At 43.2% G+C, this 22,111-nt stretch overlaps 1 protein-coding gene across 5 annotated transcripts in view; it reads left to right on the top strand.

Moving 5' to 3' along the window:
* MAP3K13 (mitogen-activated protein kinase kinase kinase 13) overlaps positions 1–20,190 on the top strand; it is an 85,045-nt gene extending 64,855 nt beyond the window's left edge. For 4 of the 5 annotated variants that reach the window (XM_089509427.1, XM_089509426.1, XM_089509430.1 and 1 more), the window contains 3 exons: positions 11,709–11,779; positions 12,734–13,031; positions 14,495–20,190. In XM_089509427.1, coding sequence (XP_089365553.1) covers positions 11,709–11,779; positions 12,734–13,031; positions 14,495–14,596 — 471 coding nt within the window. In that variant the 3' untranslated portion in view covers positions 14,597–20,190. Of the gene's footprint in view, positions 1–11,708; positions 11,780–12,733; positions 13,032–14,494 lie in introns of those variants that run through there. The other variant, XM_089509431.1, reaches the window with a different exon arrangement.
* Positions 20,191–22,111: the final 1,921 nt, after the last annotated feature.

Raw genomic sequence — 22,111 nt, 5'->3', positions numbered from 1 at the left:
CACCCCCACCCCCATGGTCACACTCTCTGGCCCAAACTTGCAAAAGTCCCACCCCACACTCTCAAATCATCACAGCCATGGCCAAAGCACACAAGAACACAAGCCCATAGGCCAGAAACCCAAAATCTGAAAATGCCACCCTATGGTGGGACTCTCTGGCCCACATGGGACCATGGCCAAAGTTTCAAAACCCACACTCCACACTTTGAAAACAGAAAAAAAAAACCCAGCATGTGAAGCCCATAATCCACACATCTGAACATGCCACCCTAAAAGGAAAAAAAGCCAAAAAAAGGCAAGCCAGCATGTGAAGCCCATAATCCACACATCTGAACATGCCACCCTAAAAGGAAAAAAAGCCAAAAAAAGGCAAGCCAGCATGTGAAGCCCATAATCCACACATCTGAACATGCCACCCTAAAAGGAAAAAAAGCCAAAAAAAGGCAAGCCAGCATGTGAAGCCCATAATCCACACATCTGAACATGCCACCCTAAAAGGAAAAAAAGCCAAAAAAAGGCAAGCCAGCATGTGAAGCCCATAATCCACACATCAGAGCATGCCACCCTAAAAGGAAAAAAAGCCAAAAAAAGGCAAGCCAGCATGTGAAGCCCATAATCCACACATCTGAACATGCCACCCTAAAAGGAAAAAAAGCCAAAAAAAGGCAAGCCAGCATGTGAAGCCCATAATCCACACATCAGAGCATGCCACCCTAAAAGGAAAAAAAGCCAAAAAAAGGCAAGCCAGCATGTGAAGCCCATAATCCACACATCTGAACATGCCACCCTAAAAGGAAAAAAAGCCAAAAAAAGGCAAGCCAGCATGTGAAGCCCATAATCCACACATCAGAGCATGCCACCCTAAAAGGAAAAAAAGCCAAAAAAAGGCAAGCCAGCATGTGAAGCCCATAATCCACACATCAGAGCATGCCACCCTAAAAGGAAAAAAAGCCAAAAAAAGGCAAGCCAGCATGTGAAGCCCATAATCCACACATCTGAACATGCCACCCTAAAAGGAAAAAAAGCCAAAAAAAGGCAAGCCAGCATGTGAAGCCCATAATCCACACATCTGAACATGCCACCCTAAAAGGAAAAAAAGCCAAAAAAAGGCAAGCCAGCATGTGAAGCCCATAATCCACACATCAGAGCATGCCACCCTAAAAGGAAAAAAAGCCAAAAAAAGGCAAGCCAGCATGTGAAGCCCATAATCCACACATCAGAGCATGCCACCCTAAAAGGAAAAAAAGCCAAAAAAAGGCAAGCCAGCATGTGAAGCCCATAATCCACACATCAGAGCATGCCACCCTAAAAGGAAAAAAAGCCAAAAAAAGGCAAGCCAGCATGTGAAGCCCATAATCCACACATCAGAGCATGCCACCCTAAAAGGAAAAAAAGCCAAAAAAAGGCAAGCCAGCATGTGAAGCCCATAATCCACAAATCAGAGCATGCCACCCTAAAAGGAAAAAAAGCCAAAAAAAGGCAAGCCAGCATGTGAAGCCCATAATCCACACATCTGAACATGCCACCCTAAAAGGAAAAAAAAAGCCAAAAAAAGGCAAGCCAGCATGTGAAGCCCATAATCCACAAATCAGAGCATGCCACCCTAAAAGGAAAAAAAGCCAAAAAAAGGCAAGCCAGCATGTGAAGCCCATAATCCACACATCAGAGCATGCCACCCTAAAAGGAAAAAAAGCCAAAAAAAGGCAAGCCAGCATGTGAAGCCCATAATCCACAAATCAGAGCATGCCACCCTAAAAGGAAAAAAAGCCAAAAAAAGGCAAGCCAGCATGTGAAGCCCATAATCCACACATCTGAACATGCCACCCTAAAAGGAAAAAAAGCCAAAAAAAGGCAAGCCAGCATGTGAAGCCCATAATCCACACATCTGAACATGCCACCCTAAAAGGAAAAAAAGCCAAAAAAAGGCAAGCCAGCATGTGAAGCCCATAATCCACACATCTGAACATGCCACCCTAAAAGGAAAAAAAGCCAAAAAAAGGCAAGCCAGCATGTGAAGCCCATAATCCACAAATCAGAGCATGCCACCCTAAAAGGAAAAAAAGCCAAAAAAAGGCAAGCCAGCATGTGAAGCCCATAATCCACACATCAGAGCATGCCACCCTAAAAGGAAAAAAAGCCAAAAAAAGGCAAGCCAGCATGTGAAGCCCATAATCCACACATCAGAGCATGCCACCCTAAAAGGAAAAAAAGCCAAAAAAGGCAAGCCAGCATGTGAAGCCCATAATCCACAAATCAGAGCATGCCACCCTAAAAGGAAAAAAAGCCAAAAAAAGGCAAGCCAGCATGTGAAGCCCATAATCCACAAATCAGAGCATGCCACCCTAAAAGGAAAAAAAGCCAAAAAAAGGCAAGCCAGCATGTGAAGCCCATAATCCACACATCAGAGCATGCCACCCTAAAAGGAAAAAAAGCCAAAAAAAGGCAAGCCAGCATGTGAAGCCCATAATCCACACATCAGAGCATGCCACCCTAAAAGGAAAAAAAGCCAAAAAAAGGCAAGCCAGCATGTGAAGCCCATAATCCACACATCAGAGCATGCCACCCTAAAAGGAAAAAAAGCCAAAAAAAGGCAAGCCAGCATGTGAAGCCCATAATCCACACATCAGAGCATGCCACCCTAAAAGGAAAAAAAGCCAAAAAAAGGCAAGCCAGCATGTGAAGCCCATAATCCACACATCAGAGCATGCCACCCTAAAAGGAAAAAAAGCCAAAAAAAGGCAAGCCAGCATGTGAAGCCCATAATCCACACATCTGAACATGCCACCCTAAAAGGAAAAAAAGCCAAAAAAAGGCAAGCCAGCATGTGAAGCCCATAATCCACACATCAGAGCATGCCACCCTAAAAGGAAAAAAAGCCAAAAAAAGGCAAGCCAGCATGTGAAGCCCATAATCCACACATCAGAGCATGCCACCCTAAAAGGAAAATAAGCCAAAAAAAGGCAAGCCAGCATGTGAAGCCCATAATCCACAAATCAGAGCATGCCACCCTAAAAGGAAAAAAAGCCAAAAAAAGGCAAGCCAGCATGTGAAGCCCATAATCCACAAATCAGAGCATGCCACCCTAAAAGGAAAAAAAGCCAAAAAAAGGCAAGCCAGCATGTGAAGCCCATAATCCACAAATCAGAGCATGCCACCCTAAAAGGAAAAAAAGCCAAAAAAAGGCAAGCCAGCATGTGAAGCCCATAATCCACACATCTGAACATGCCACCCTAAAAGGAAAAAAAAAGCCAAAAAAAGGCAAGCCAGCATGTGAAGCCCATAATCCACACATCAGAGCATGCCACCCTAAAAGGAAAAAAAGCCAAAAAAAGGCAAGCCAGCATGTGAAGCCCATAATCCACAAATCAGAGCATGCCACCCTAAAAGGAAAAAAAGCCAAAAAAAGGCAAGCCAGCATGTGAAGCCCATAATCCACAAATCAGAGCATGCCACCCTAAAAGGAAAAAAAGCCAAAAAAAGGCAAGCCAGCATGTGAAGCCCATAATCCACAAATCAGAGCATGCCACCCTAAAAGGAAAAAAAGCCAAAAAAAGGCAAGCCAGCATGTGAAGCCCATAATCCACACATCTGAACATGCCACCCTAAAAGGAAAAAAAGCCAAAAAAAGGCAAGCCAGCATGTGAAGCCCATAATCCACACATCTGAGCATGCCACCCTAAAAGGAAAAAAAGCCAAAAAAAGGCAAGCCAGCATGTGAAGCCCATAATCCACACATCTGAACATGCCACCCTAAAAGGAAAAAAAGCCAAAAAAAGGCAAGCCAGCATGTGAAGCCCATAATCCACACATCTGAACATGCCACCCTAAAAGGAAAAAAAGCCAAAAAAAGGCAAGCCAGCATGTGAAGCCCATAATCCACAAATCAGAGCATGCCACCCTAAAAGGAAAAAAAGCCAAAAAAAGGCAAGCCAGCATGTGAAGCCCATAATCCACACATCTGAACATGCCACCCTAAAAGGAAAAAAAGCCAAAAAAAGGCAAGCCAGCATGTGAAGCCCATAATCCACACATCTGAACATGCCACCCTAAAAGGAAAAAAAGCCAAAAAAAGGCAAGCCAGCATGTGAAGCCCATAATCCACAAATCAGAGCATGCCACCCTAAAAGGAAAAAAAGCCAAAAAAAGGCAAGCCAGCATGTGAAGCCCATAATCCACACATCTGAACATGCCACCCTAAAAGGAAAAAAGCCAAAAAAGGCAAGCCAGCATGTGAAGCCCATAATCCACACATCTGAACATGCCACCCTAAAAGGAAAAAAAGCCAAAAAAAGGCAAGCCAGCATGTGAAGCCCATAATCCACAAATCAGAGCATGCCACCCTAAAAGGAAAAAAAGCCAAAAAAGGCAAGCCAGCATGTGAAGCCCATAATCCACACATCTGAACATGCCACCCTAAAAGGAAAAAAGCCAAAAAAGGCAAGCCAGCATGTGAAGCCCATAATCCACACATCTGAACATGCCACCCTAAAAGGAAAAAAGCCAAAAAAAGCAACCCAGCACCTCAAGCCCATAATCCACAAATCAGAGCATGCCACCCAAACAGCAAAAAAAACCCAAAAAAAGCAACCCAGCACCTCAAGCCCATAATCCACAAATCTGAACATGCCAGTAGCAAAACCCACAATCCACACTTTGAAAACACAAAAAAAAAAAAAAAAAAAAAAAAAACCAGCACCCCACAGCAAAAGCATGGTCACACTGTCTCACCCCAGCCCACCCCACAAGAAGAAGGTAAAAATCCATCAACCTACCTGTAGAGAAATTCCTGATGGCCGGTCTTGATCCGAAGATACACCTGGCAAAGGCAGCAAAAGTCCAAAGCCAGGCAAAGTCCGAACCGCAAGTGAACCCAAGAGTCAGAGCTCAAAATATCAACTCTTCCTCACACAGTCCACAGGGCCAGACAAAGGAGCAGATCAATGGAAGCCGGCTTTTGTACCTCAAGCCAGGCCACCCCCCCAATTTCGTTAGCCAATACAGTTGATCAGCTTGATTTCTCAAGCCAATCACTGCTGCTAACGAAATTCAAAATTCGCGCCAAAGCTAACCCCTAACCCAGCCCCCTTAGGTTTCCGTTAGCCCTGGAAATCCCTGGAAAATCTGTACGTTGCACTTTGCATCATTTGAATTTCGCGCCAAAACGAATTTCGTAACCCGAAAAATAATTCGTAACCCGAAACAGTTTTTTCCAATCCACGTTTTTCGTATCCCGAAAATTTCGTAACCTGGGTATTTCGTATCCCGAGGTACCAGTGTATTTAAATGTGAATTTAAATTCTGAGGTGAAGTTGTTTAACCACAGCCTTCACATTGGCAAGTCCTTTTCCCTTCTGAGGGAATTGATGTGCTTGGCAGAACTTTTCCCGCCTTTTTTCTTGAGGAAAAGTTTTCAAACAATGCCTGCCTTACTGGCGCACTTGGCAAAGCCCCATTATTCCTCTTATCTCTGAGAGGAACTTAAAGAATGGCCACCAGTCTTCCTTCCTCAGCATGGCTAGAGATGCTCTTTTGTTGTGGACAAACCGTCTCAGGGCCATTCACATGGCTTTGTCTCCTCATTCTCCTGAAGAGAAGTTGTTACTGGCTGCCTCGACTTCGTCCTTGCTGGTCCCTAGCTCCCCAGGATCAAACCAATTGGAGGTCATCATCATCGATCCCTGACTCTCCGGAGTGAAACCAACTGGCTGGCAGCCCAACGTGGATCCTCATCGGTCCCTGACTCTCTGGGGTCATACCGACTGAATGGCAGCCCAACATGGATCCTCATCGGTCCCTGACTCTTCGGGGTCATACCGACTGAATGGCAGCCCAGCATGGATCCTCATCGGTCCCTGACTCTCTGGGGTCATACCGACTGAATGGCAGCCCAGCGTGGATCCTCATCGGTCCCTGACTCTCTGGGGTCATACCGACTGAATGGCAGCCCAGCGTGGATCCTCATCGGTCCCTGACTCTCTGGGGTCATACCGACTGAATGGCAGCCCAGCGTGGATCCTCATCGGTCCCTGACTCTTCGGGGTCATACCGACTGAATGGCAGCCCAGCGTGGATCCTCATCGGTCCCTGACTCTTCGGGGTCATACCGACTGAATGGCAGCCCAGCGTGGATCCTCATCGGTCCCTGACTCTCCGGGGTCATACCGACTGAATGGCAGCCCAACGTGGATCCTCATCGGTCCCTGACTCTCCGGGTTCATACCGACTGAATGGCAGCCCAACGTGGATCCTCATCGGTCCCTGACTCTTCGGGGTCATACCGACTGAATGGCAGCCCAGCGTGGATCCTCATCGGTCCCTGACTCTACGGGGTCATACCGACTGAATGGCAGCCCAACGTGGATCCTCATCGGTCCCTGACTCTCTGGGGTCATACCGACCGGATGGCAGCCCAACGTGGATCCTCATCGGTCCCTGACTCTCTGGGGTCATACCGACCGGATGGCAGCCCAACGTGGATCCTCATTGGTCCCTGACTCTTCGGGGTCATACCGACCGGATGGCAGCCCAACCTCGATCTGCGTCGGTCCCTGACTCTCTGGGGTCACACCGACCAGATGGCTGCCCAACCTCGATCTGCGTCGGTCCCTGACTCTCTGGGGTCATACCGACCGGATGGCTGCCCAACCTCGATCTGCGTCGGTCCCTGACTCTCCGGGGTCATACTGACTGGATGGCAGCCCAGCGTGGATCCTCATCGGTCCCTGACTCTCTGGGGTCATACCGACTGAATGACAGCCCAACGTGGATCCTCATCGGTCCCTGACTCTCTGGGGTCATACCGACTGAATGACAGCCCAACGTGGATCCTCCTCGGTCCCTGACTCTCTGGGGTCATACCGACTGAATGGCAGCCCAGCGTGGATCCTCATCGGTCCCTGACTCTGCGGGGTCATACCGACTGAATGGCAGCCCAGCGTGGATCCTCATCGGTCCCTGACTCTACGGGGTCATACCGACTGAATGTGGCAGCCCAACGTGGATCCTCATCGGTCCCTGACTCTACGGGGTCATACCGACTGAATGGCAGCCCAACGTGGATCCTCATCGGTCCCTGACTCTATGGGGTCATACCGACTGAATGGCAGCCCAACGTGGATCCTCATCGGTCCCTGACTCTTCGGGGTCATACCGACTGAATGGCTGCCCAACCTCGATCTGCGTCGGTCCCTGACTCTCCGGGGTCATACCGACTGGATGGCTGCCCAACATGGATCCTCATCCGTCCCTGACTCTCTGGAGTCATACCGACTGGATGGCTGCCCAACATGGATCCTCATCGGTCCCCGACTCTCTTGGGTCATACTGACCGGATGGCTGCCCAACCTCGATCTGCGTCGGTCCCTGACTCTCCGGGGTCATACCGACTGGATGGCTGCCCAACATGGATCCTCATCCGTCCCTGACTCTCTGGAGTCATACCGACTGGATGGCTGCCCAACATGGATCCTCATCGGTCCCCGACTCTCTTGGGTCATACTGACCGGATGGCTGCCCAACCTCGATCTGCATCGGTCCCTGACTCTCCGGAGTCATACCGACTGGATGGCAGCCCAACGTGGATCCTCATCGGTCCCTGACTCCCTGGGATCATACCGATTGGCTTGCAGCCTGACATTGACCCTCATGGGTCCCTGGCTCTCCGGTGCCAAACCAATTGGACGGCTGCCCAGCTTCGATATGCATCGGTCTCTGACTCCCTGGAGTCAGATTCATTGGCTTATAGCCCAGTTTCAAGCCTCGTCGGTCCCTGACTCTCCGAGGTCCAACCATTTGGCTGGCTGAAAGGCTTGGATCTTCATCGATCCCGGACTCTTAGGGGTCAAACTGTTTGGCTAGCTGTCCAATCTGGATCCTCATCAGTCCCTGAATCTCTGGGGTCATACTGCTTGACTTGGAGCCTGACTTCGTTCCTCATTGGTCCCTGACTCTTCAGGGTCAAACCGGTTGCCTGGCAGCCCGACTTCGATCCTCATCGGTCCCATACCAACAGTATGGCAGCCTGACTTCGATCCTCGTTGGTGCCTGACTCTCTGGGTCAAACTGATTGGCTGGCTGCCAGGCTTTGATCTTCATCGGTCCCTGACTTTCAGGACTAATTCTGATTGGCTTGCAGCTTGATTTCTACCTTTGTCAGCCCCTGACTCTTCGGGGTCAAACTGATATGGGATGTTAGCCAGATTGCCATCATTGTATGGCTGCATTTCGTCCTGACTCTCCTTTGAGAAGACGAATATTAAGAGTCCAACGTTGGTACCGTGCAAAGCTGCACAAGAGGATTTGAATGCAGCTGGCTTTTCAGTTCTGAGGGCCATTATTGATACCGTCGCATGCGCCTTGCTGCTACCGGGTTCATTTTGTGGCCACGATTAGCTGTTCCCAGCAGCCAGTATGAATGATGCTGGTTTGGGTTCAAAGCCATGGTTGTTCCCTCTGTACCGAGGTTAACTATCAGCAAGCGCTCTATCAATTTGGGCCATGAGGTGCACTGTCCCTCAAACCACCACCAGTGGTCACTTCTTTGACTCTGAGCCAAAAATGGTTACCCTGACATACTCTAGTCCCATTTCATTCAAAATTGAGACTTTTTTCAGGTTGCTGCCTCGGTATCGAGGAATGCCAGCATCACTGGACAGTTATACAGTACAGTGCAAATATTCCTTCTGTACCGAGACATGACATCACGGCTATCCCTATATAGCCAATTCAGGGGAGATGGTGCTTCCTCCATACTGAGGGAGGACATCACCATTTGTACGCTACAGTTTATGATGACGTCCTTCATCTCAGACTGGACGGCTAAATGTCACTTAATGCGGAAATTCAAGTGTGACTTCTGAGTTGGCCCCTGTAAAATTTGGGAGCACAATCTATTTACTCTGGGTACAGATAATCCTTCACCGTATGGACGGCTTCAGGACTGTACAATCAAATCTCATAAATTGGTTCGTCCCTTTCATATCTAGGGACGCTACCATTATGCAACCAGTACCAGCTCAATTGTGATCATCTTGTTCCCCCCATGGGGGGCTTTGATACCAAAGCACAGAAACCATCATTCGTAGGGAAAGGTTTTGCCACTTCCCGATGTGAGTGTCACCTAAGGCAGTTGATGCCTATTATCAAAGGCCACTATATATAGTGAGAAATACTTGTCTATTTCCCATACCCCTTCCAAAGGGTTTTTGTCAATGCCACTCTCTTCCTTGGAGCAGGTGGCAAACAACTGCCACAATTCCTTTCCATTTTCTCCTCTGGGCAGGAATTACCTCTGGGGACATCCCTCGATTTTGAGCCACCATTTAAAGATCTGTCCACCCCATGGATACTAGGAGATCTCGAGATTTGCATACCTGTCTCATCTCTCCTGGCCGATTGATGTCATACCATCCTATTTCTCCTGAACCTCTGGTCCAAGGCGTCGATTGGGTGAGGTGACAATATTTCAGACCTCCACCTGCAACCCTAACAAGGCTAACCATGCATTCTGCAAATTTCTTGGGGCATCTCTCCCCTAAGGGAGTCCTGCGCTCCGCCTAATTGCTATGCACTGTCACAGTGTACTTCATGCTTCATTATGTGCCCTGAACCTATACGATAAGGGTTTTTGAGCCACTGTTATATGGTCTCTAAGTCCTTCTGCTCATACTGGCATGTTGCAGTAGATTAATGCTACAGCTTGAGTCGTTCCTCTTAAGCATTAGGGATAACGTTATCATGATTTCTGTCATATTGCCTGGTGTTTTGCACCAGCTGGCTAGAATTGGACTTTGTGGCTCTTAACGTCTATTCCAGCTCCACTGCTCTGAACATTTTTGTTCCTAGGGCCCATTCATGATGGATTGACACCAGTTCACTCCTGCTATACTGTTTGACTATCAGTTCTGGCTGTTCTTGCCATCTCTCAATATCCTTGATACAGCTTCTACAGGACATCATGTCATGGGATACCATCCCCACAGGGATTTCTTTCAACCTGACAGTGTGGTATCCCTTCACTTTTACAATGCTGTGACTAGTCTTATTGGCATCATACCAGCCACTGTTGTTTTTCTTTCTCGTTTTCACCAAGATCTGCATGCTTCATGTTGATAGCCTGGAACATTACGCTCAGATACAGCGTGTCTTGTGTGCCACAATTGGATCTTGCGATCTCCTCTATTCTAGTCAGAAATTTGTTGTCACTTAATGAGATAATATTCCTCCTCTCTGGTGTCCACCGTTGTTCCAGGAATCATTGCTGGAGCTCTTCTCCAGTTCGATCTCATTAGGCTCTCTCTCTATGAATGCACTTTCCAACCATCTCATTGTTGACCACAGATTGTCTTTTCATACTCTGTAAAGAGAACATTTAGCCCTAGACTAACTAGCATTCTAGGCTGTGTCTGTCACTGCCAGAATCTCCAAATCATGGCTTCGAGAGGCTTTATCAGGCTACTGCCTGTTTCCTTCTTTCAAGATTCTTTGAATGACATGCCTCAAGTTTGAGGGCTTTGTAAGCCCCTCTTTCCTAAATACCAACATCCTGGCCTGTGCAGCCTTGCATTGTTGTGAGCTCTTTGCCCTTCATGTTGGATTCAATCCACCTTTTGGATTAGATAAGGTCTGTATACCAGACCTTCGTGCTTGGCATCTTCCAATAGCCGCTCACAGTAGTGAGATTCCTTATATTCCATGTCACTCACCTATTCGGTGGCTTTGGCATAATCTCCATTACCAAGAAATCTATGCTATCTAGGTCAGGGTTTTTCCCTGCCCTTAGTTTACACCTGCCATTTATTATGGACCATCAAAATTTACCTACAGTCTGTGCAACATATGGTTAGTTGGCAAGCCTGTTTTTCTACCAATGGGCATGTTTCACCTGCATTGGTGACTGTTCCACTACATCTCAGTATTTCTACATGACTCTGTAGAGTCATTATGTCAGCGGGACTGTTCGTCCCCATGTTTGCATGCCCTTGGGATTGGTTTCCCACCTGGTGATTTTATTGGGGGTCAATATGCCTTTCTTGTGTGGCATGGCACTCCCACCTCCACTGACCTAAGCTTGCTAGTCTAACCCATTTGTGTGATTTGCAGAGACCACGAAGAAGAAGGACAGGTTGCTTACCTGTAACAGTATTTCTTCGAGTGGTCATCTGCGAATTCACACAAATCCCGCCCATCCTCCCCACACAGTCGTGCCCTGCCTCTCCTTCCGTCCTGGGCTGCTGCTACGCGGCGTCCATGGAACTGAGGGTTTAGGCGGGAAACCGACTGAAAAAGGCAGTTGGAGAGTGGGCGGGGCTACCGCCAAAACACCTTTAATATCTCCAAGAAGGTTCCGAAGCTAACTGTGCAGGCACAGAATGATAACCCATTTGTGTGAATTCGCACATGACCACTCGAAGAAATACTGTTACAGGTAAGCAACCTGTCCATTTTAGGACTGAGAGCATAATGTTATTCCTTTGATGAAATAGCATAATGCTTAATAACAGTTGCCTTTTTACTGTAACATTTACTCATTACACCTACAGCATTGTTTTGGAGGAGTTTAAATCCACATATGATATATTTTAAAAGGCAGCTTTTTAATGTAACAGTTTATTTTTGAAAAGTTATAAACATTACCTCCATTGGGGTCCATATGTTTGCAATCTTTAGAAGTAACTGGCAAATAACATTACATTTTGTCTGTCTGCCAGAGTGGTGATGAGTCTTCAGAAGAAGAAGAAGGAGAAGTGGATAGTGAAGTGGAATTCCCACGAAGACAGAGGTAGACTTGTAAACTACTCATATTTTATCCTCATTGCTATACTAAGATTTGAGTTAATAAAAGAGGATGAAGAGAGAATTTCATTATTCATTTATTTCGTTGTGTTTTGTGTGTGTGTGTGTGTGTGTGTGTGTGTGTGCAGTGTCTACATGTAGATATAGAGGAAGTCACAAGGGTAAAATGTTTGAGAACCACTGCAGTAAGGTAATAGATATTTTACACTGGTGGCATTTAGTAACACTATTATTTATAATGGGATGGATCCTAAAATAAGTTGAAATAAAGTTCACAATAGAAAAGTTTCTTGTATCTTTTTCTACCTTGCATATCTGAAAAGGCTTTGGAACATTGGAAGGGAATTCCAGTGGTGTTTCTGTTGAGGGTGGGGAGAATAATCCAAGGTAGTGCAGACCTATATTCATATTTAAATGATTCTCCAAATGATCCCCCCTTGAGCCAACAGTTTCCAGTTGAGCCTGCTAAAGGTTTGAAATAGTTTGGTTCAGCATGAAAGCAGGAATTGTACCATAAGATGATTTCAAATGTGAGAATGTTGCAGAAATATTTTGCATAGTGGTTAGAACATTTTTATCAGTGTGACTTTTTTACATTTAGAAAATATATGTTGTTGTCTAGTACATTACTACTTAGAATCCTGACTCAAACATGTCAATTAAGACTCTTACAGTAAAAGAGGCTGCAAGATCATATTGCTCAGTTAAATTAGGAGAACTTCACTTCTGGCAAATGGTTACACAGAACATGGCCACATAGCCCGAAAAACCCACAAAAAACTATGGTTACACAGAATATTTTTCAAGTCCTGTATATAATATGTATCCTTTTAGGAATGTCAGAACTGGCCTACATACTCTTGTTTGTGTTATTGTGCTCATTACATCAGTTTCAGGTTTTGAATAAAGTCAAAGTAATTAACATGTTATGCATTTGCAGACCACATCGCTGTATCAGTAGCTGTCAGTCCTACTCGACTTTCAGCTCTGAAAATCTCTCTGTGTCTGATGGAGAGGAAGGTAATACCAGTGACCATTCCAACAGCCCAGATGAGCTTACCAACAGAAAGGAAGATCAGTTGACTGACAAGCTGGATGATATGCTGTCACAGACTCCAGAAATTCCTATTGAGATATCTACTCAGTCTGATGGTCTTTCAGATAAGGAGAGTGCTGTACGCAGAGTGAAAACACAGATGTCGTTCGGCAAGTTATGTTCAGAGGAGCATGGATACGAGGTTAGCAACACCCTCCTTTTTTTGTTTATGTGGGTAAAAAATTAACTGCTGATTGGAAACTAGTGATGTCAGCTATTTAAAGCATTTTCTTTTTATCACCCATGTCTTAAATGATTTGATTGTCCTATTATTGTATCTTTGATTCTCAGATAAGTTAACTTTTAAAAGTTCACAGAAAAAAGATTTCCCATCACTATCTTCTCCAGTAGTCATCCGAAAAGCCTCTCCAAAGAATGCAATGGGCCTCTTGAACAGTGTTGTATGGAACTCGTATGAGAAATAAAGGATGAACTTTTTCCTTTTGTTAATTTTAAAAAGTTATCTTAATATTCATATCTGATATTGAATGGTTTCTGTGCTCCTGCAGCCCATATTGTTCAGGAGAGTTCTTTGACCCTTCAGAGAGGCTTTTTATGGGTGGATACATGGAGCAGAGAAGGCTACAAGGGAGAGTGGAGGATGAGAAACTTCCTTTCAGGAATCATGTTTACATAGATTTCCATACTATTAAAATCTCAGTTGTAAGTTTTTGAAATCTTGAAGAGGGAATGTGTAAGCCAATACTATTTAATCAATAAAAGCTATCACTCATTAGGATAAAGGGCCATCTTACACCTTTTTACATTAGTATGTGACAAAGTAGCTCTAAAAAATAAACCAATCCACCTTTAATTCATAGCCCAATTGATTAAATTGGTTTGCCACCAATTTTAAATATGCCCTCATTGATTATTTAGCTTCTAGAGAACTGCAGCCATGTTCAGCTGAAATTCTTTGGAAGTGTATCTCCAGCAGACTGTTGGCACCCGTACACAAGCTGGGAAATGACCAGTGACATGGGCATTCCATAGCTTCTATTCTGTCTTCAAAAATTCACATAGGAGATTATGGCACAGTAAAGTCCTGCCGGATAGGCATGGGATCTAAAACTCAAAAGACAGATCCTATTGCATTGCTCTATGGCCGGGCAGTAGGCAACCTGTATGCAACCCAGGCTTCTCCAGGTGTCTCCTGCAGCTTTTCAAAAAATGGAATTTTCCTGTTAATGAAAATCTGCGCAAGAATCCTGGAGAAGCCTGGGTTGCATACAGGCTGAGGTCTGAGATGTACATTCACATAAAAGATACAGAGTTCAGAAGACTATCATTTGAGAATCACAGATGTGAATGTTCCCTACCTACATCAGCATTGCTCAAATGTTTTAAGCATGTTCTTTAAGTTTGTATTGAGAAGGACTGTGTTAGCTACAGAAGAAATGAAGTGCAAATTTGTTGTTGTGTGCCTTCAGGTGGTTTCCAGCTTATGGAAACCCTAAGGTAATTCTGTCACAGGGTTTTCTTGGTGACATTTGTTCAGAGGGAGGTTTGCCTTTGCCTCTCTCTGAAGCTGAGACAGTGGGAAATGCCTAAGGTTAGCCAGTTCTAATGTATAATTTTAAATGTTCCCTTTGCTTTTTGATACAGAATCCTGGGGAGTTTGGAGAATCAGGGGGTGACTCTTCAGATGGAGAATGCTCTGATGCAACTGTGAGGACCAGTAAAGTGTGCAGCTCTGCAACCTTGTAATGATGACTCCCTCCCCTCCCTCAGTCATTGATTCCCCAAGAACCACTCTTCATTCCTTCTCTGAGAAGCTGTTTCTCCACCCCTTCACCCAAATATTCTGCAATAACTTGAATCTTTGGAGAAATATTCTGACAAATTAGTTTCTCAGTGTGTATTTCAAGTCATGAATGGCAGGGATGTATTTTATTGAATAACTGAGCTATTGTATCATATTTTGGCATTTTAACACTTTTTATGCTGAAAACAAAATAACTGGTTGCGGGAAAAAAGTTCAGAAGGCAAGCTTGTGAAGGTAAATAATCTTTTTGAGTCTTAGATGGGATATATGGGACCCACTGCTACTGCTGTGACATGGACGAGGCCAGGTTGTTCTGAAGTGCTGGAAATAAGAGAAGATGAATGCCAATGACTTCTTCACATTTGGTGAAGCAGTGGATGGGATAATCTTTGAACACATGTAATCAGTGTAACCAGCATAATGTTTTTCAAACAGAAGTCCTGGAAAGGCCTGTTTGAGTCTTTGCTCTCCTGGCTTGTGAGAGTGGACGTTAATCATGATTAACTTTTACTTTCTGTGTGGTTGGTTGTCACATCCTGCAGCTGTATTCTCATCAATGTGTCTCTAGCAGTTTTCACCATCACTATGCCATTGTGAAATCAGAGGTACAGCATGAAGTAGCTGATGAATAGAAACCAGTGGAGATGCTGTTCTTCTCAGTTATCTTCTTTACCTTTATATTTGTTTGCTTCCTTCAGTTTAAAAAATCGATCAAATTGGTGTTGAAGATCAAGAATTAACAAGCCATGGAAACCACATTCTGTGGATCCTGCAAACTGTTTTGAAGGAATAAACTGGAACTTTTCCTACTATAACTGGCATTATATTAAGTCACAAGAAGGGAGATTGTCCTTGGCTAAGGCTAGGAGAACAGTTTGGCCTAGACCACACTACTGGCCTTCCTACTGCTTTTCGAGTACTGTTCTTGTAGGGAAGCATTGGAAACCTGTTGGACTTGCTGCAAAGTAACATTTGAAATGTGGTGATAAATGGAGAATGCTCTTCGTATGTGGGGAATATTCTTCTGAGGGAACCTAAGCCATATGTCCATAGTGGTGGATTTTGGACTGAAGAGGACCCAAGACTTTTTCCTTTGCTAAGGGAAAGATAAATTCCACCTTCCTTCTGCAATACCTCATTATTCCTAAGCAACTCACTGGAGTTTATAATCATGGCTCCTTTAACTCAAATATCCAACAAGAGCAACACAAAAACACTAAATGTTTTAATTTGGTTTTATTACCAAAGCGTGAATAATAATCCTGGCTGTGTCCCCATTGTGTGTCTAGTTAATTACATTCAGGGAAGAAAGGCTCTTTGTGTGGAGTGTAAAATTGTAGCATAGGAGGATTCATATTTAAGGTAGTGAGTACCAGTTGCACCTGCCACCCCATCCCCAGAATGAAGGACAGGGATGGGTTGCATGCTTTGCTGCTGTTTGTTTACATTTGATTTCTTTTTTTAAATCAATAGCCTAGTGACAGAATGAAGGGAAATTCTTTACTAATGAAAAGAGCAGTATTGTATGAGTTAAATTATTCCATATTTTTGAAACTTTGTAGCTGGACTACATGGATTATAAATTATGTCATTATTTATTATAATTTCTGTAGATTAAAGGCAGGGTTTATTGTAGCACAATACATTGGCCTGAGTTCAATTGCTCTGTGGCACCTTATGCCAAAAAGAGCAGGAGCCAGGGCATTTTTTAATCTTGCTGATTGCACAGTCTGTAGACAAGAAGAGTGGGTCAGTACAAGCAAGCTGAATGATTACTGGGGCTGCATGTGCATGGAGTATAAAATAGTGTGGATGCATATTCTTTAACATCATGATATGCTTTAGTCTCCCTGCTCCAGTTTAGAACACTGTGAAATATCAAACTAAAGTAAAATGAATAAGCCCTGTTTACCTGAAATACAATTTTATTCTGCTAAAAAGAAAAAAAATCCTTGAATTTTGTATGCTTATGTCAGACTGATTGGAGCTCTGCCCATTTTGAATGAAGTTATTTCTGACAGCCCATATTCTTTGCCTAGTTATATATAGATTGAGGGTGAATTTCTTTGAGGGTCCATAGATTCTACTTACTCCACACTCCAGTAAAGCCATTCCACTAATAATATGATGACAGCATATTTCTGCTCCTGTCAAATCCACTTAATTCATTCACACAACTTAGTGCTTCTTTTGGAAAGGCTTGCCTTCATGTTAACATCCTAATTAATTAACAATTATCCCTAAACCTTCACTTATTTCTCTTGTGAGTTCTGCTCCATTCTTTCTTGCCATTCCGCTTTATTATTACTAATACATTCACATTAGGGGTGTCTTATTTCTAAGGCTGATGGTGTGGCATATCTAAATCAAAAACTTTTTTTAAAACAGTATTTGAAAGCAAACAGACTATTTGGTAATAAACTAAAGACACCTTCATTTGATAATATAAAGATTCTACATTTTAATAGCCCAAGGCTTGCTGAATATGTTATGTGGATTTATTTTTTAAGAGCAAAGTCAGGGATGGTTCAAGAATGCTTTTGCCAGTATGCATTGTTATTACAAAGCTGACTTTTCCCAAAGTCCTTTCTCTTTGAGTAATTTCATACTAATACAGAACTGTCAGGTTGGAGAGGCAAGAGCTCTCTGGGTCTGGAAGAAAGGAATTTGTCATAATCTTTTAAATAGAGACATTGGGCCCAGAGTCTTATGCGTGCAAAGTATGGGATTTAACACTGAAGTACCACCTCCCCTGCCCCCCAGAGGAAGTCTCAACATTAGTGGAGAATGTGTCTGATTTTAATGGCCTTTTTTGGCCGTAAATTGGTTGTTTAGTATTTGCACATATCTTGCATCTGCAGGTGTCATACTGTGTGTAATTCTTAAAGAGACTGCCTGAAAGTTCAGTAATTCACTAACACGTGTCTCTGGCAGCCAGAGTCCCTGAAGACATACAGTCACCTCATCAATGTGCATCCTGTGCAGTGTTGCCAATTTCCGGGGAATTTCCCAGAATCCGGTGAATTTAATTTCTTTCCAGGGATTTTAACTGAATAATTATAAATATTGAGGAATTCCGGGGATTTTAGATTTTGGTAAAACATTCCGGGGAATATCGTTGAGGCTTGATGCCTACACTGATCCTGTGTTTTCTGCATGACACCGAAGACCAAATCAACCAGTTTTTACTTTGACCATCCTTGACACCTGAGGTTCGAGGAAAATTGATTGAAGAAGCCTAGTGAATTCTTGACACTAAGAATGTGATACAATAACTAGAAATGGGGGTGGGGTATAATATGGATAGGCTAAATTCAGCTGTAGAACATTCCAAATGATCAGATAGGGATTATGTGTGCCACTAATTAAGTGGATAAGAGTTTTCCATAAATAATATTTCCTTTCCCATTAAATTAGGTGAGAAAGGTTCCTTTCAGAGGTAAGCAGATGAAAAAATATTGAACTGAAGTTTTAAGCATAACTGAGACACGTAATCCTATCTTTTCCCCATGCTGCTACCCCTGTGTTACCAGTTCTCAGCTTCAGGACACTCCTAAATGCACAATTTTCCTGTTGTAAAATTTTGAAGATTTGAACAAATTCAATCTGATGATTGCAGAGCTATCATAGTAGGACTGCAAACTAAGCAAATCAATTACATATGTTAAAGAAAAAGCAGTGGTATCGCTGGTGCAAGTAAACGGAAAACTGGACTACATGTTATGGCCATCAGAGGACGCAGATGAAAATGGCATAGTTGTAATTAGTTGGAATTCTACCTCTGCATCTTTCTGTAATAATACATCGGTTGTAGTACTTCCCATGTGATGCAGTAGCATTACATTGTGAATTTCCTGACTCTCCTTCCATATTAGCTGCCACTGCCAAGGCAAATAAGTCATTGGACAGTGCTGTGTCCTAGATGTTAAGGTTATGGGCAGGAAGAACCTATCACAGGGATGGCATTTTCAGTGATATAACATGTAACATGGCTCTAAGAGATGTGGTATAGTGCAGTTACTGTATTACGAAGATATTCCATATGCTCTGCTTCAAAGAGGGTAAAATTACTAACTATAAAATGGGAATGATGATGAATGTGTGCTTTTCATATTACTCTAGCAGAGATGAATTTTAAATCAAGGTGGGCAAACCTTTTCTGTTGAAGGTTGCATCCTGGCAGTTGGTGCACTGAAATAGAGAGGTGTGAAACAAAAAATAGTTGTGCCTACCCCTGTTTTCACCTTCCTCTCCCCTTCTCTTCTTCCCATTCCTTCCTACCTAGCAGGCTGGAACCTGAACTGATTACTTGCAGAGGGCTTTTGAAATTAGATTGGGAACTGCAGGTTAACCACTTCTGTTTTAAATGGTTAATGTTCTAGAGTACGCAGATTATGTTTTTAAGATTTTCTCTTAAGTGTGAGGGCTAAACACTTTTAAATATGGAAACAGACTCTCAGGTATTTGTGTGACTTTGGGTTCTTAAAAGAGCCTTCTATGTTCTGTAGGTCCAATAAAAGGCACTACCTATACCTCCTTTCTTCTCTGGGAACAACACTCCAAAGCACTAAATATTTCAAGACACATCAGAACTAATTGAAGTTAGCAATACTGGTTCTGAGAGATAACACACTGTGTTGTAGTTTCCTTTTTCTTAGAAAACACTGTCAAGCTAGCATAAAAATGTTTGCTTAGTACACAAACAAAAAGTGCATTATTTTAGGGAAGAAAGTAGTTGTCTCGTGTTAACTCTCATAGAATCTTAGAGATTAATGGAATAGATGATTCTACATTGCAGAGTCTGGAATTTAGTTCTTAGAAGAACTCTTTTTAACTGAAAGCCATAGAACCCCCACCCCCCAACATCTCACCCAGATTATAAATATGCCATTTGTGCAGTTATCAGGAGTGAATCCACCTGCTATGTTATGACTATTTTGTGCAAGGGCATTACAATATTGTAAGGGTTTGTGAGTAATGGCACAGCAAACTGAACCATAATTGGAGTAAACAGTGCAAACCAGAGACAGCTTTGGAGGCAAATGACGTCTTTATAATATTTTCAGTACTCTCATATTCTTAATTACTGGGTCCAGCTATGGCACAATCAGTGTGGTGGCTTTTGGTTTACATATCATATGAAATGGATCATTTCATCTCCTATGCTATTTTTTCTCCTATTCTATGGCTTCCTGAGGCAAACTTGATTTTTTGTTTTTGTATTGAACTGTATAACAATTGGGAACAAGACTATCAAAACAGATGCATGGAATAAAAGCCAGTGTACCTCATGTGCTTACAGGCTCATATGTCCAGTGTGGTTGTAGTTGCATGTCTTGCATCAAAAATCAAGGAAACAAGCAGATGTTTTGGTGGATTCTATGTGATATTGTATATAATTTTCTCTTTCAAAAGAAGTTGATTTTTTTCCAAGCGCTTTTGGGAATTTGTAGAACGGCCAAATCGGTATTGAAAAATACAGTATGGCTGAAGAGTACCAACGGAATGATGGAGGGGGAAAGTGACTAAGGCTCTATACAGACAGGCCAAAATAAAGCTGCTTCAGGTCACTTTGGAGGTATGATGTTTAAATGATGCATGCGTCCTAAGAGTCCGGAAGCTGAGCCAAAGCTGCGTTCCAGTTAGGACTGGATTGTGGATTTGGTGTGGCTTCTGGCCTCTTAGGATGCATGCATCATTTAAACAGCATACCTCCAAAGTGACCTGAAGCAGCTTTATTTTGGCCTTTCTATATGGGGCCTAAGATACCAATTATATAATCCTGCTATATTTAAAGAAAAGGAGTCTCAAAAATATACATGTCAGTGTCAATATATGTCTGCTCTGCCTTTTAAAATGTGTTTGTAGTGCTGTTGGATGAAGTAGGTAGCTATTTGCCCATTCAAATTCCTGTGGATTTAGTTTTAGTACAAACCAGGACTCATCATGATTGTGTTCTTATGCTAATTAGACTTTAAAATTTGTGAGGCACCACATCATTTTGCATTTATCATTTTCATCATAGTCCTATGCATATGGAATATCCATGGAATTTATGCATGCAGAGGACTGTAGGCCTATGTGTTTTCCCACATAAGTGGAGTGATTTCTTCTTGTTGCACACATAGGATCGCAAGTTTCATTCCTCAGTACCTATTGCATTTGTCAAGTCTTTAGATAAGTGCAGTGAAGGGCAAAATGTAGTTTGGGGACTGTTCTGTGGTCCCTGCTGCTTCATTTCGGTCAAAAACAAGGGAAACCACATCTCCTGGAAATTTCCAGGAGCAGCAATATGCCTGGTGAAAAGGTTATAGCACAGTTCTGTGTAAACATTAAAAAAATTCTCCCAAAAAACAGAAGTGGGCTTATACTCACTTCTAGTTTTGTTTTGTCAGTCCCATTTTGGCAGTCTATGCAGCCCTGGAGTGTCTTGGAATAGGAAATCGCACTTCAGACCTATTGAAGTTGCCCCCATCAGACCAGTGCATAAGGGCACACTTTTATACACTAAGACATAAATCTCTTTATTATGTAGATTTGCTGTTAACTTCAAATGGTTTTCAAGAGACCAAGTAGAAAGTATTTGGAAATATTTACTACAAAAAATAATGCAACTAGTCGGTATTGGTAATGTAAATAGCACAGCAAACATGGCTTTTATTTAACCTATTTGTAAAGTTACAGCCCTTTTAGTCATGTGACAATATATGTGCAGTGCCACATTTCATAAGTTTTGTAGTTTCAGATGTGTTTACTATCAAGCTATATCTGTTATCACCAAAGGATGTAATGAGCTGGTGTGGTGCCTTATTTTGTTTTCCCCTTAGGAAGATATTGCTATCTCAAGCTAGCATGACTGTCTCTGGAATATGTGACTTGTAAAAATCTCACATGGTTATGGGAATACACCCTTCTTTATGTTACTCTTTTTTTGCTGGGGGAAAAACTACAGTGGTCCCTCTGCATTCTCTGGGGTTAGGGGTGAAGGGCCCGCATGAATGTGGAAACACCGCAAAAAAACAACACTATTCTTTTTACCTAAGAGAATACTTCTCTAGGACTCTCCAGAGCAACACTATGATCAAAATCTGCCTGATGTTGATCACAGAATCATGTTGGAGGACCTAGAAATGCCTACAGAAGTGTTTTCTCTAGGAATGTCTAGGTTCTCCAGGGTCAACTTCTGGCAGAGCTGCACTGGAGGACCTAAAAATTCCTAGAGATGTCATATGAATCAAAATCACAAATAATCAAATCCGCAAAAGTCAAGCTCCAAATGTGGAGGGCCAACTATACTGGAAAGAAGTAGAAGCAGAAGCAGAACTCTTTCTCCCCTCATTGTGTTCACTTAGCTAAAGGGAGAGAACTGTTTAAGACACACATTCAATATCACCGAGCTAAAAGTAGGTAAATACTAAATAATGTTCCCTATACACAAACGACAACTTTACCAAGAA

Source organism: Sceloporus occidentalis, unplaced genomic scaffold (assembly GCF_023333645.1).
Source record: "Sceloporus occidentalis isolate IW3139 unplaced genomic scaffold, rSceOcc1.0.p SCAF_2, whole genome shotgun sequence".
NCBI lineage: Eukaryota > Metazoa > Chordata > Lepidosauria > Squamata > Phrynosomatidae > Sceloporus > Sceloporus occidentalis.
The sequence above is the reverse complement of the archived record's forward strand: the minus strand, read 5'-3'. Positions and strand labels throughout refer to the sequence as shown.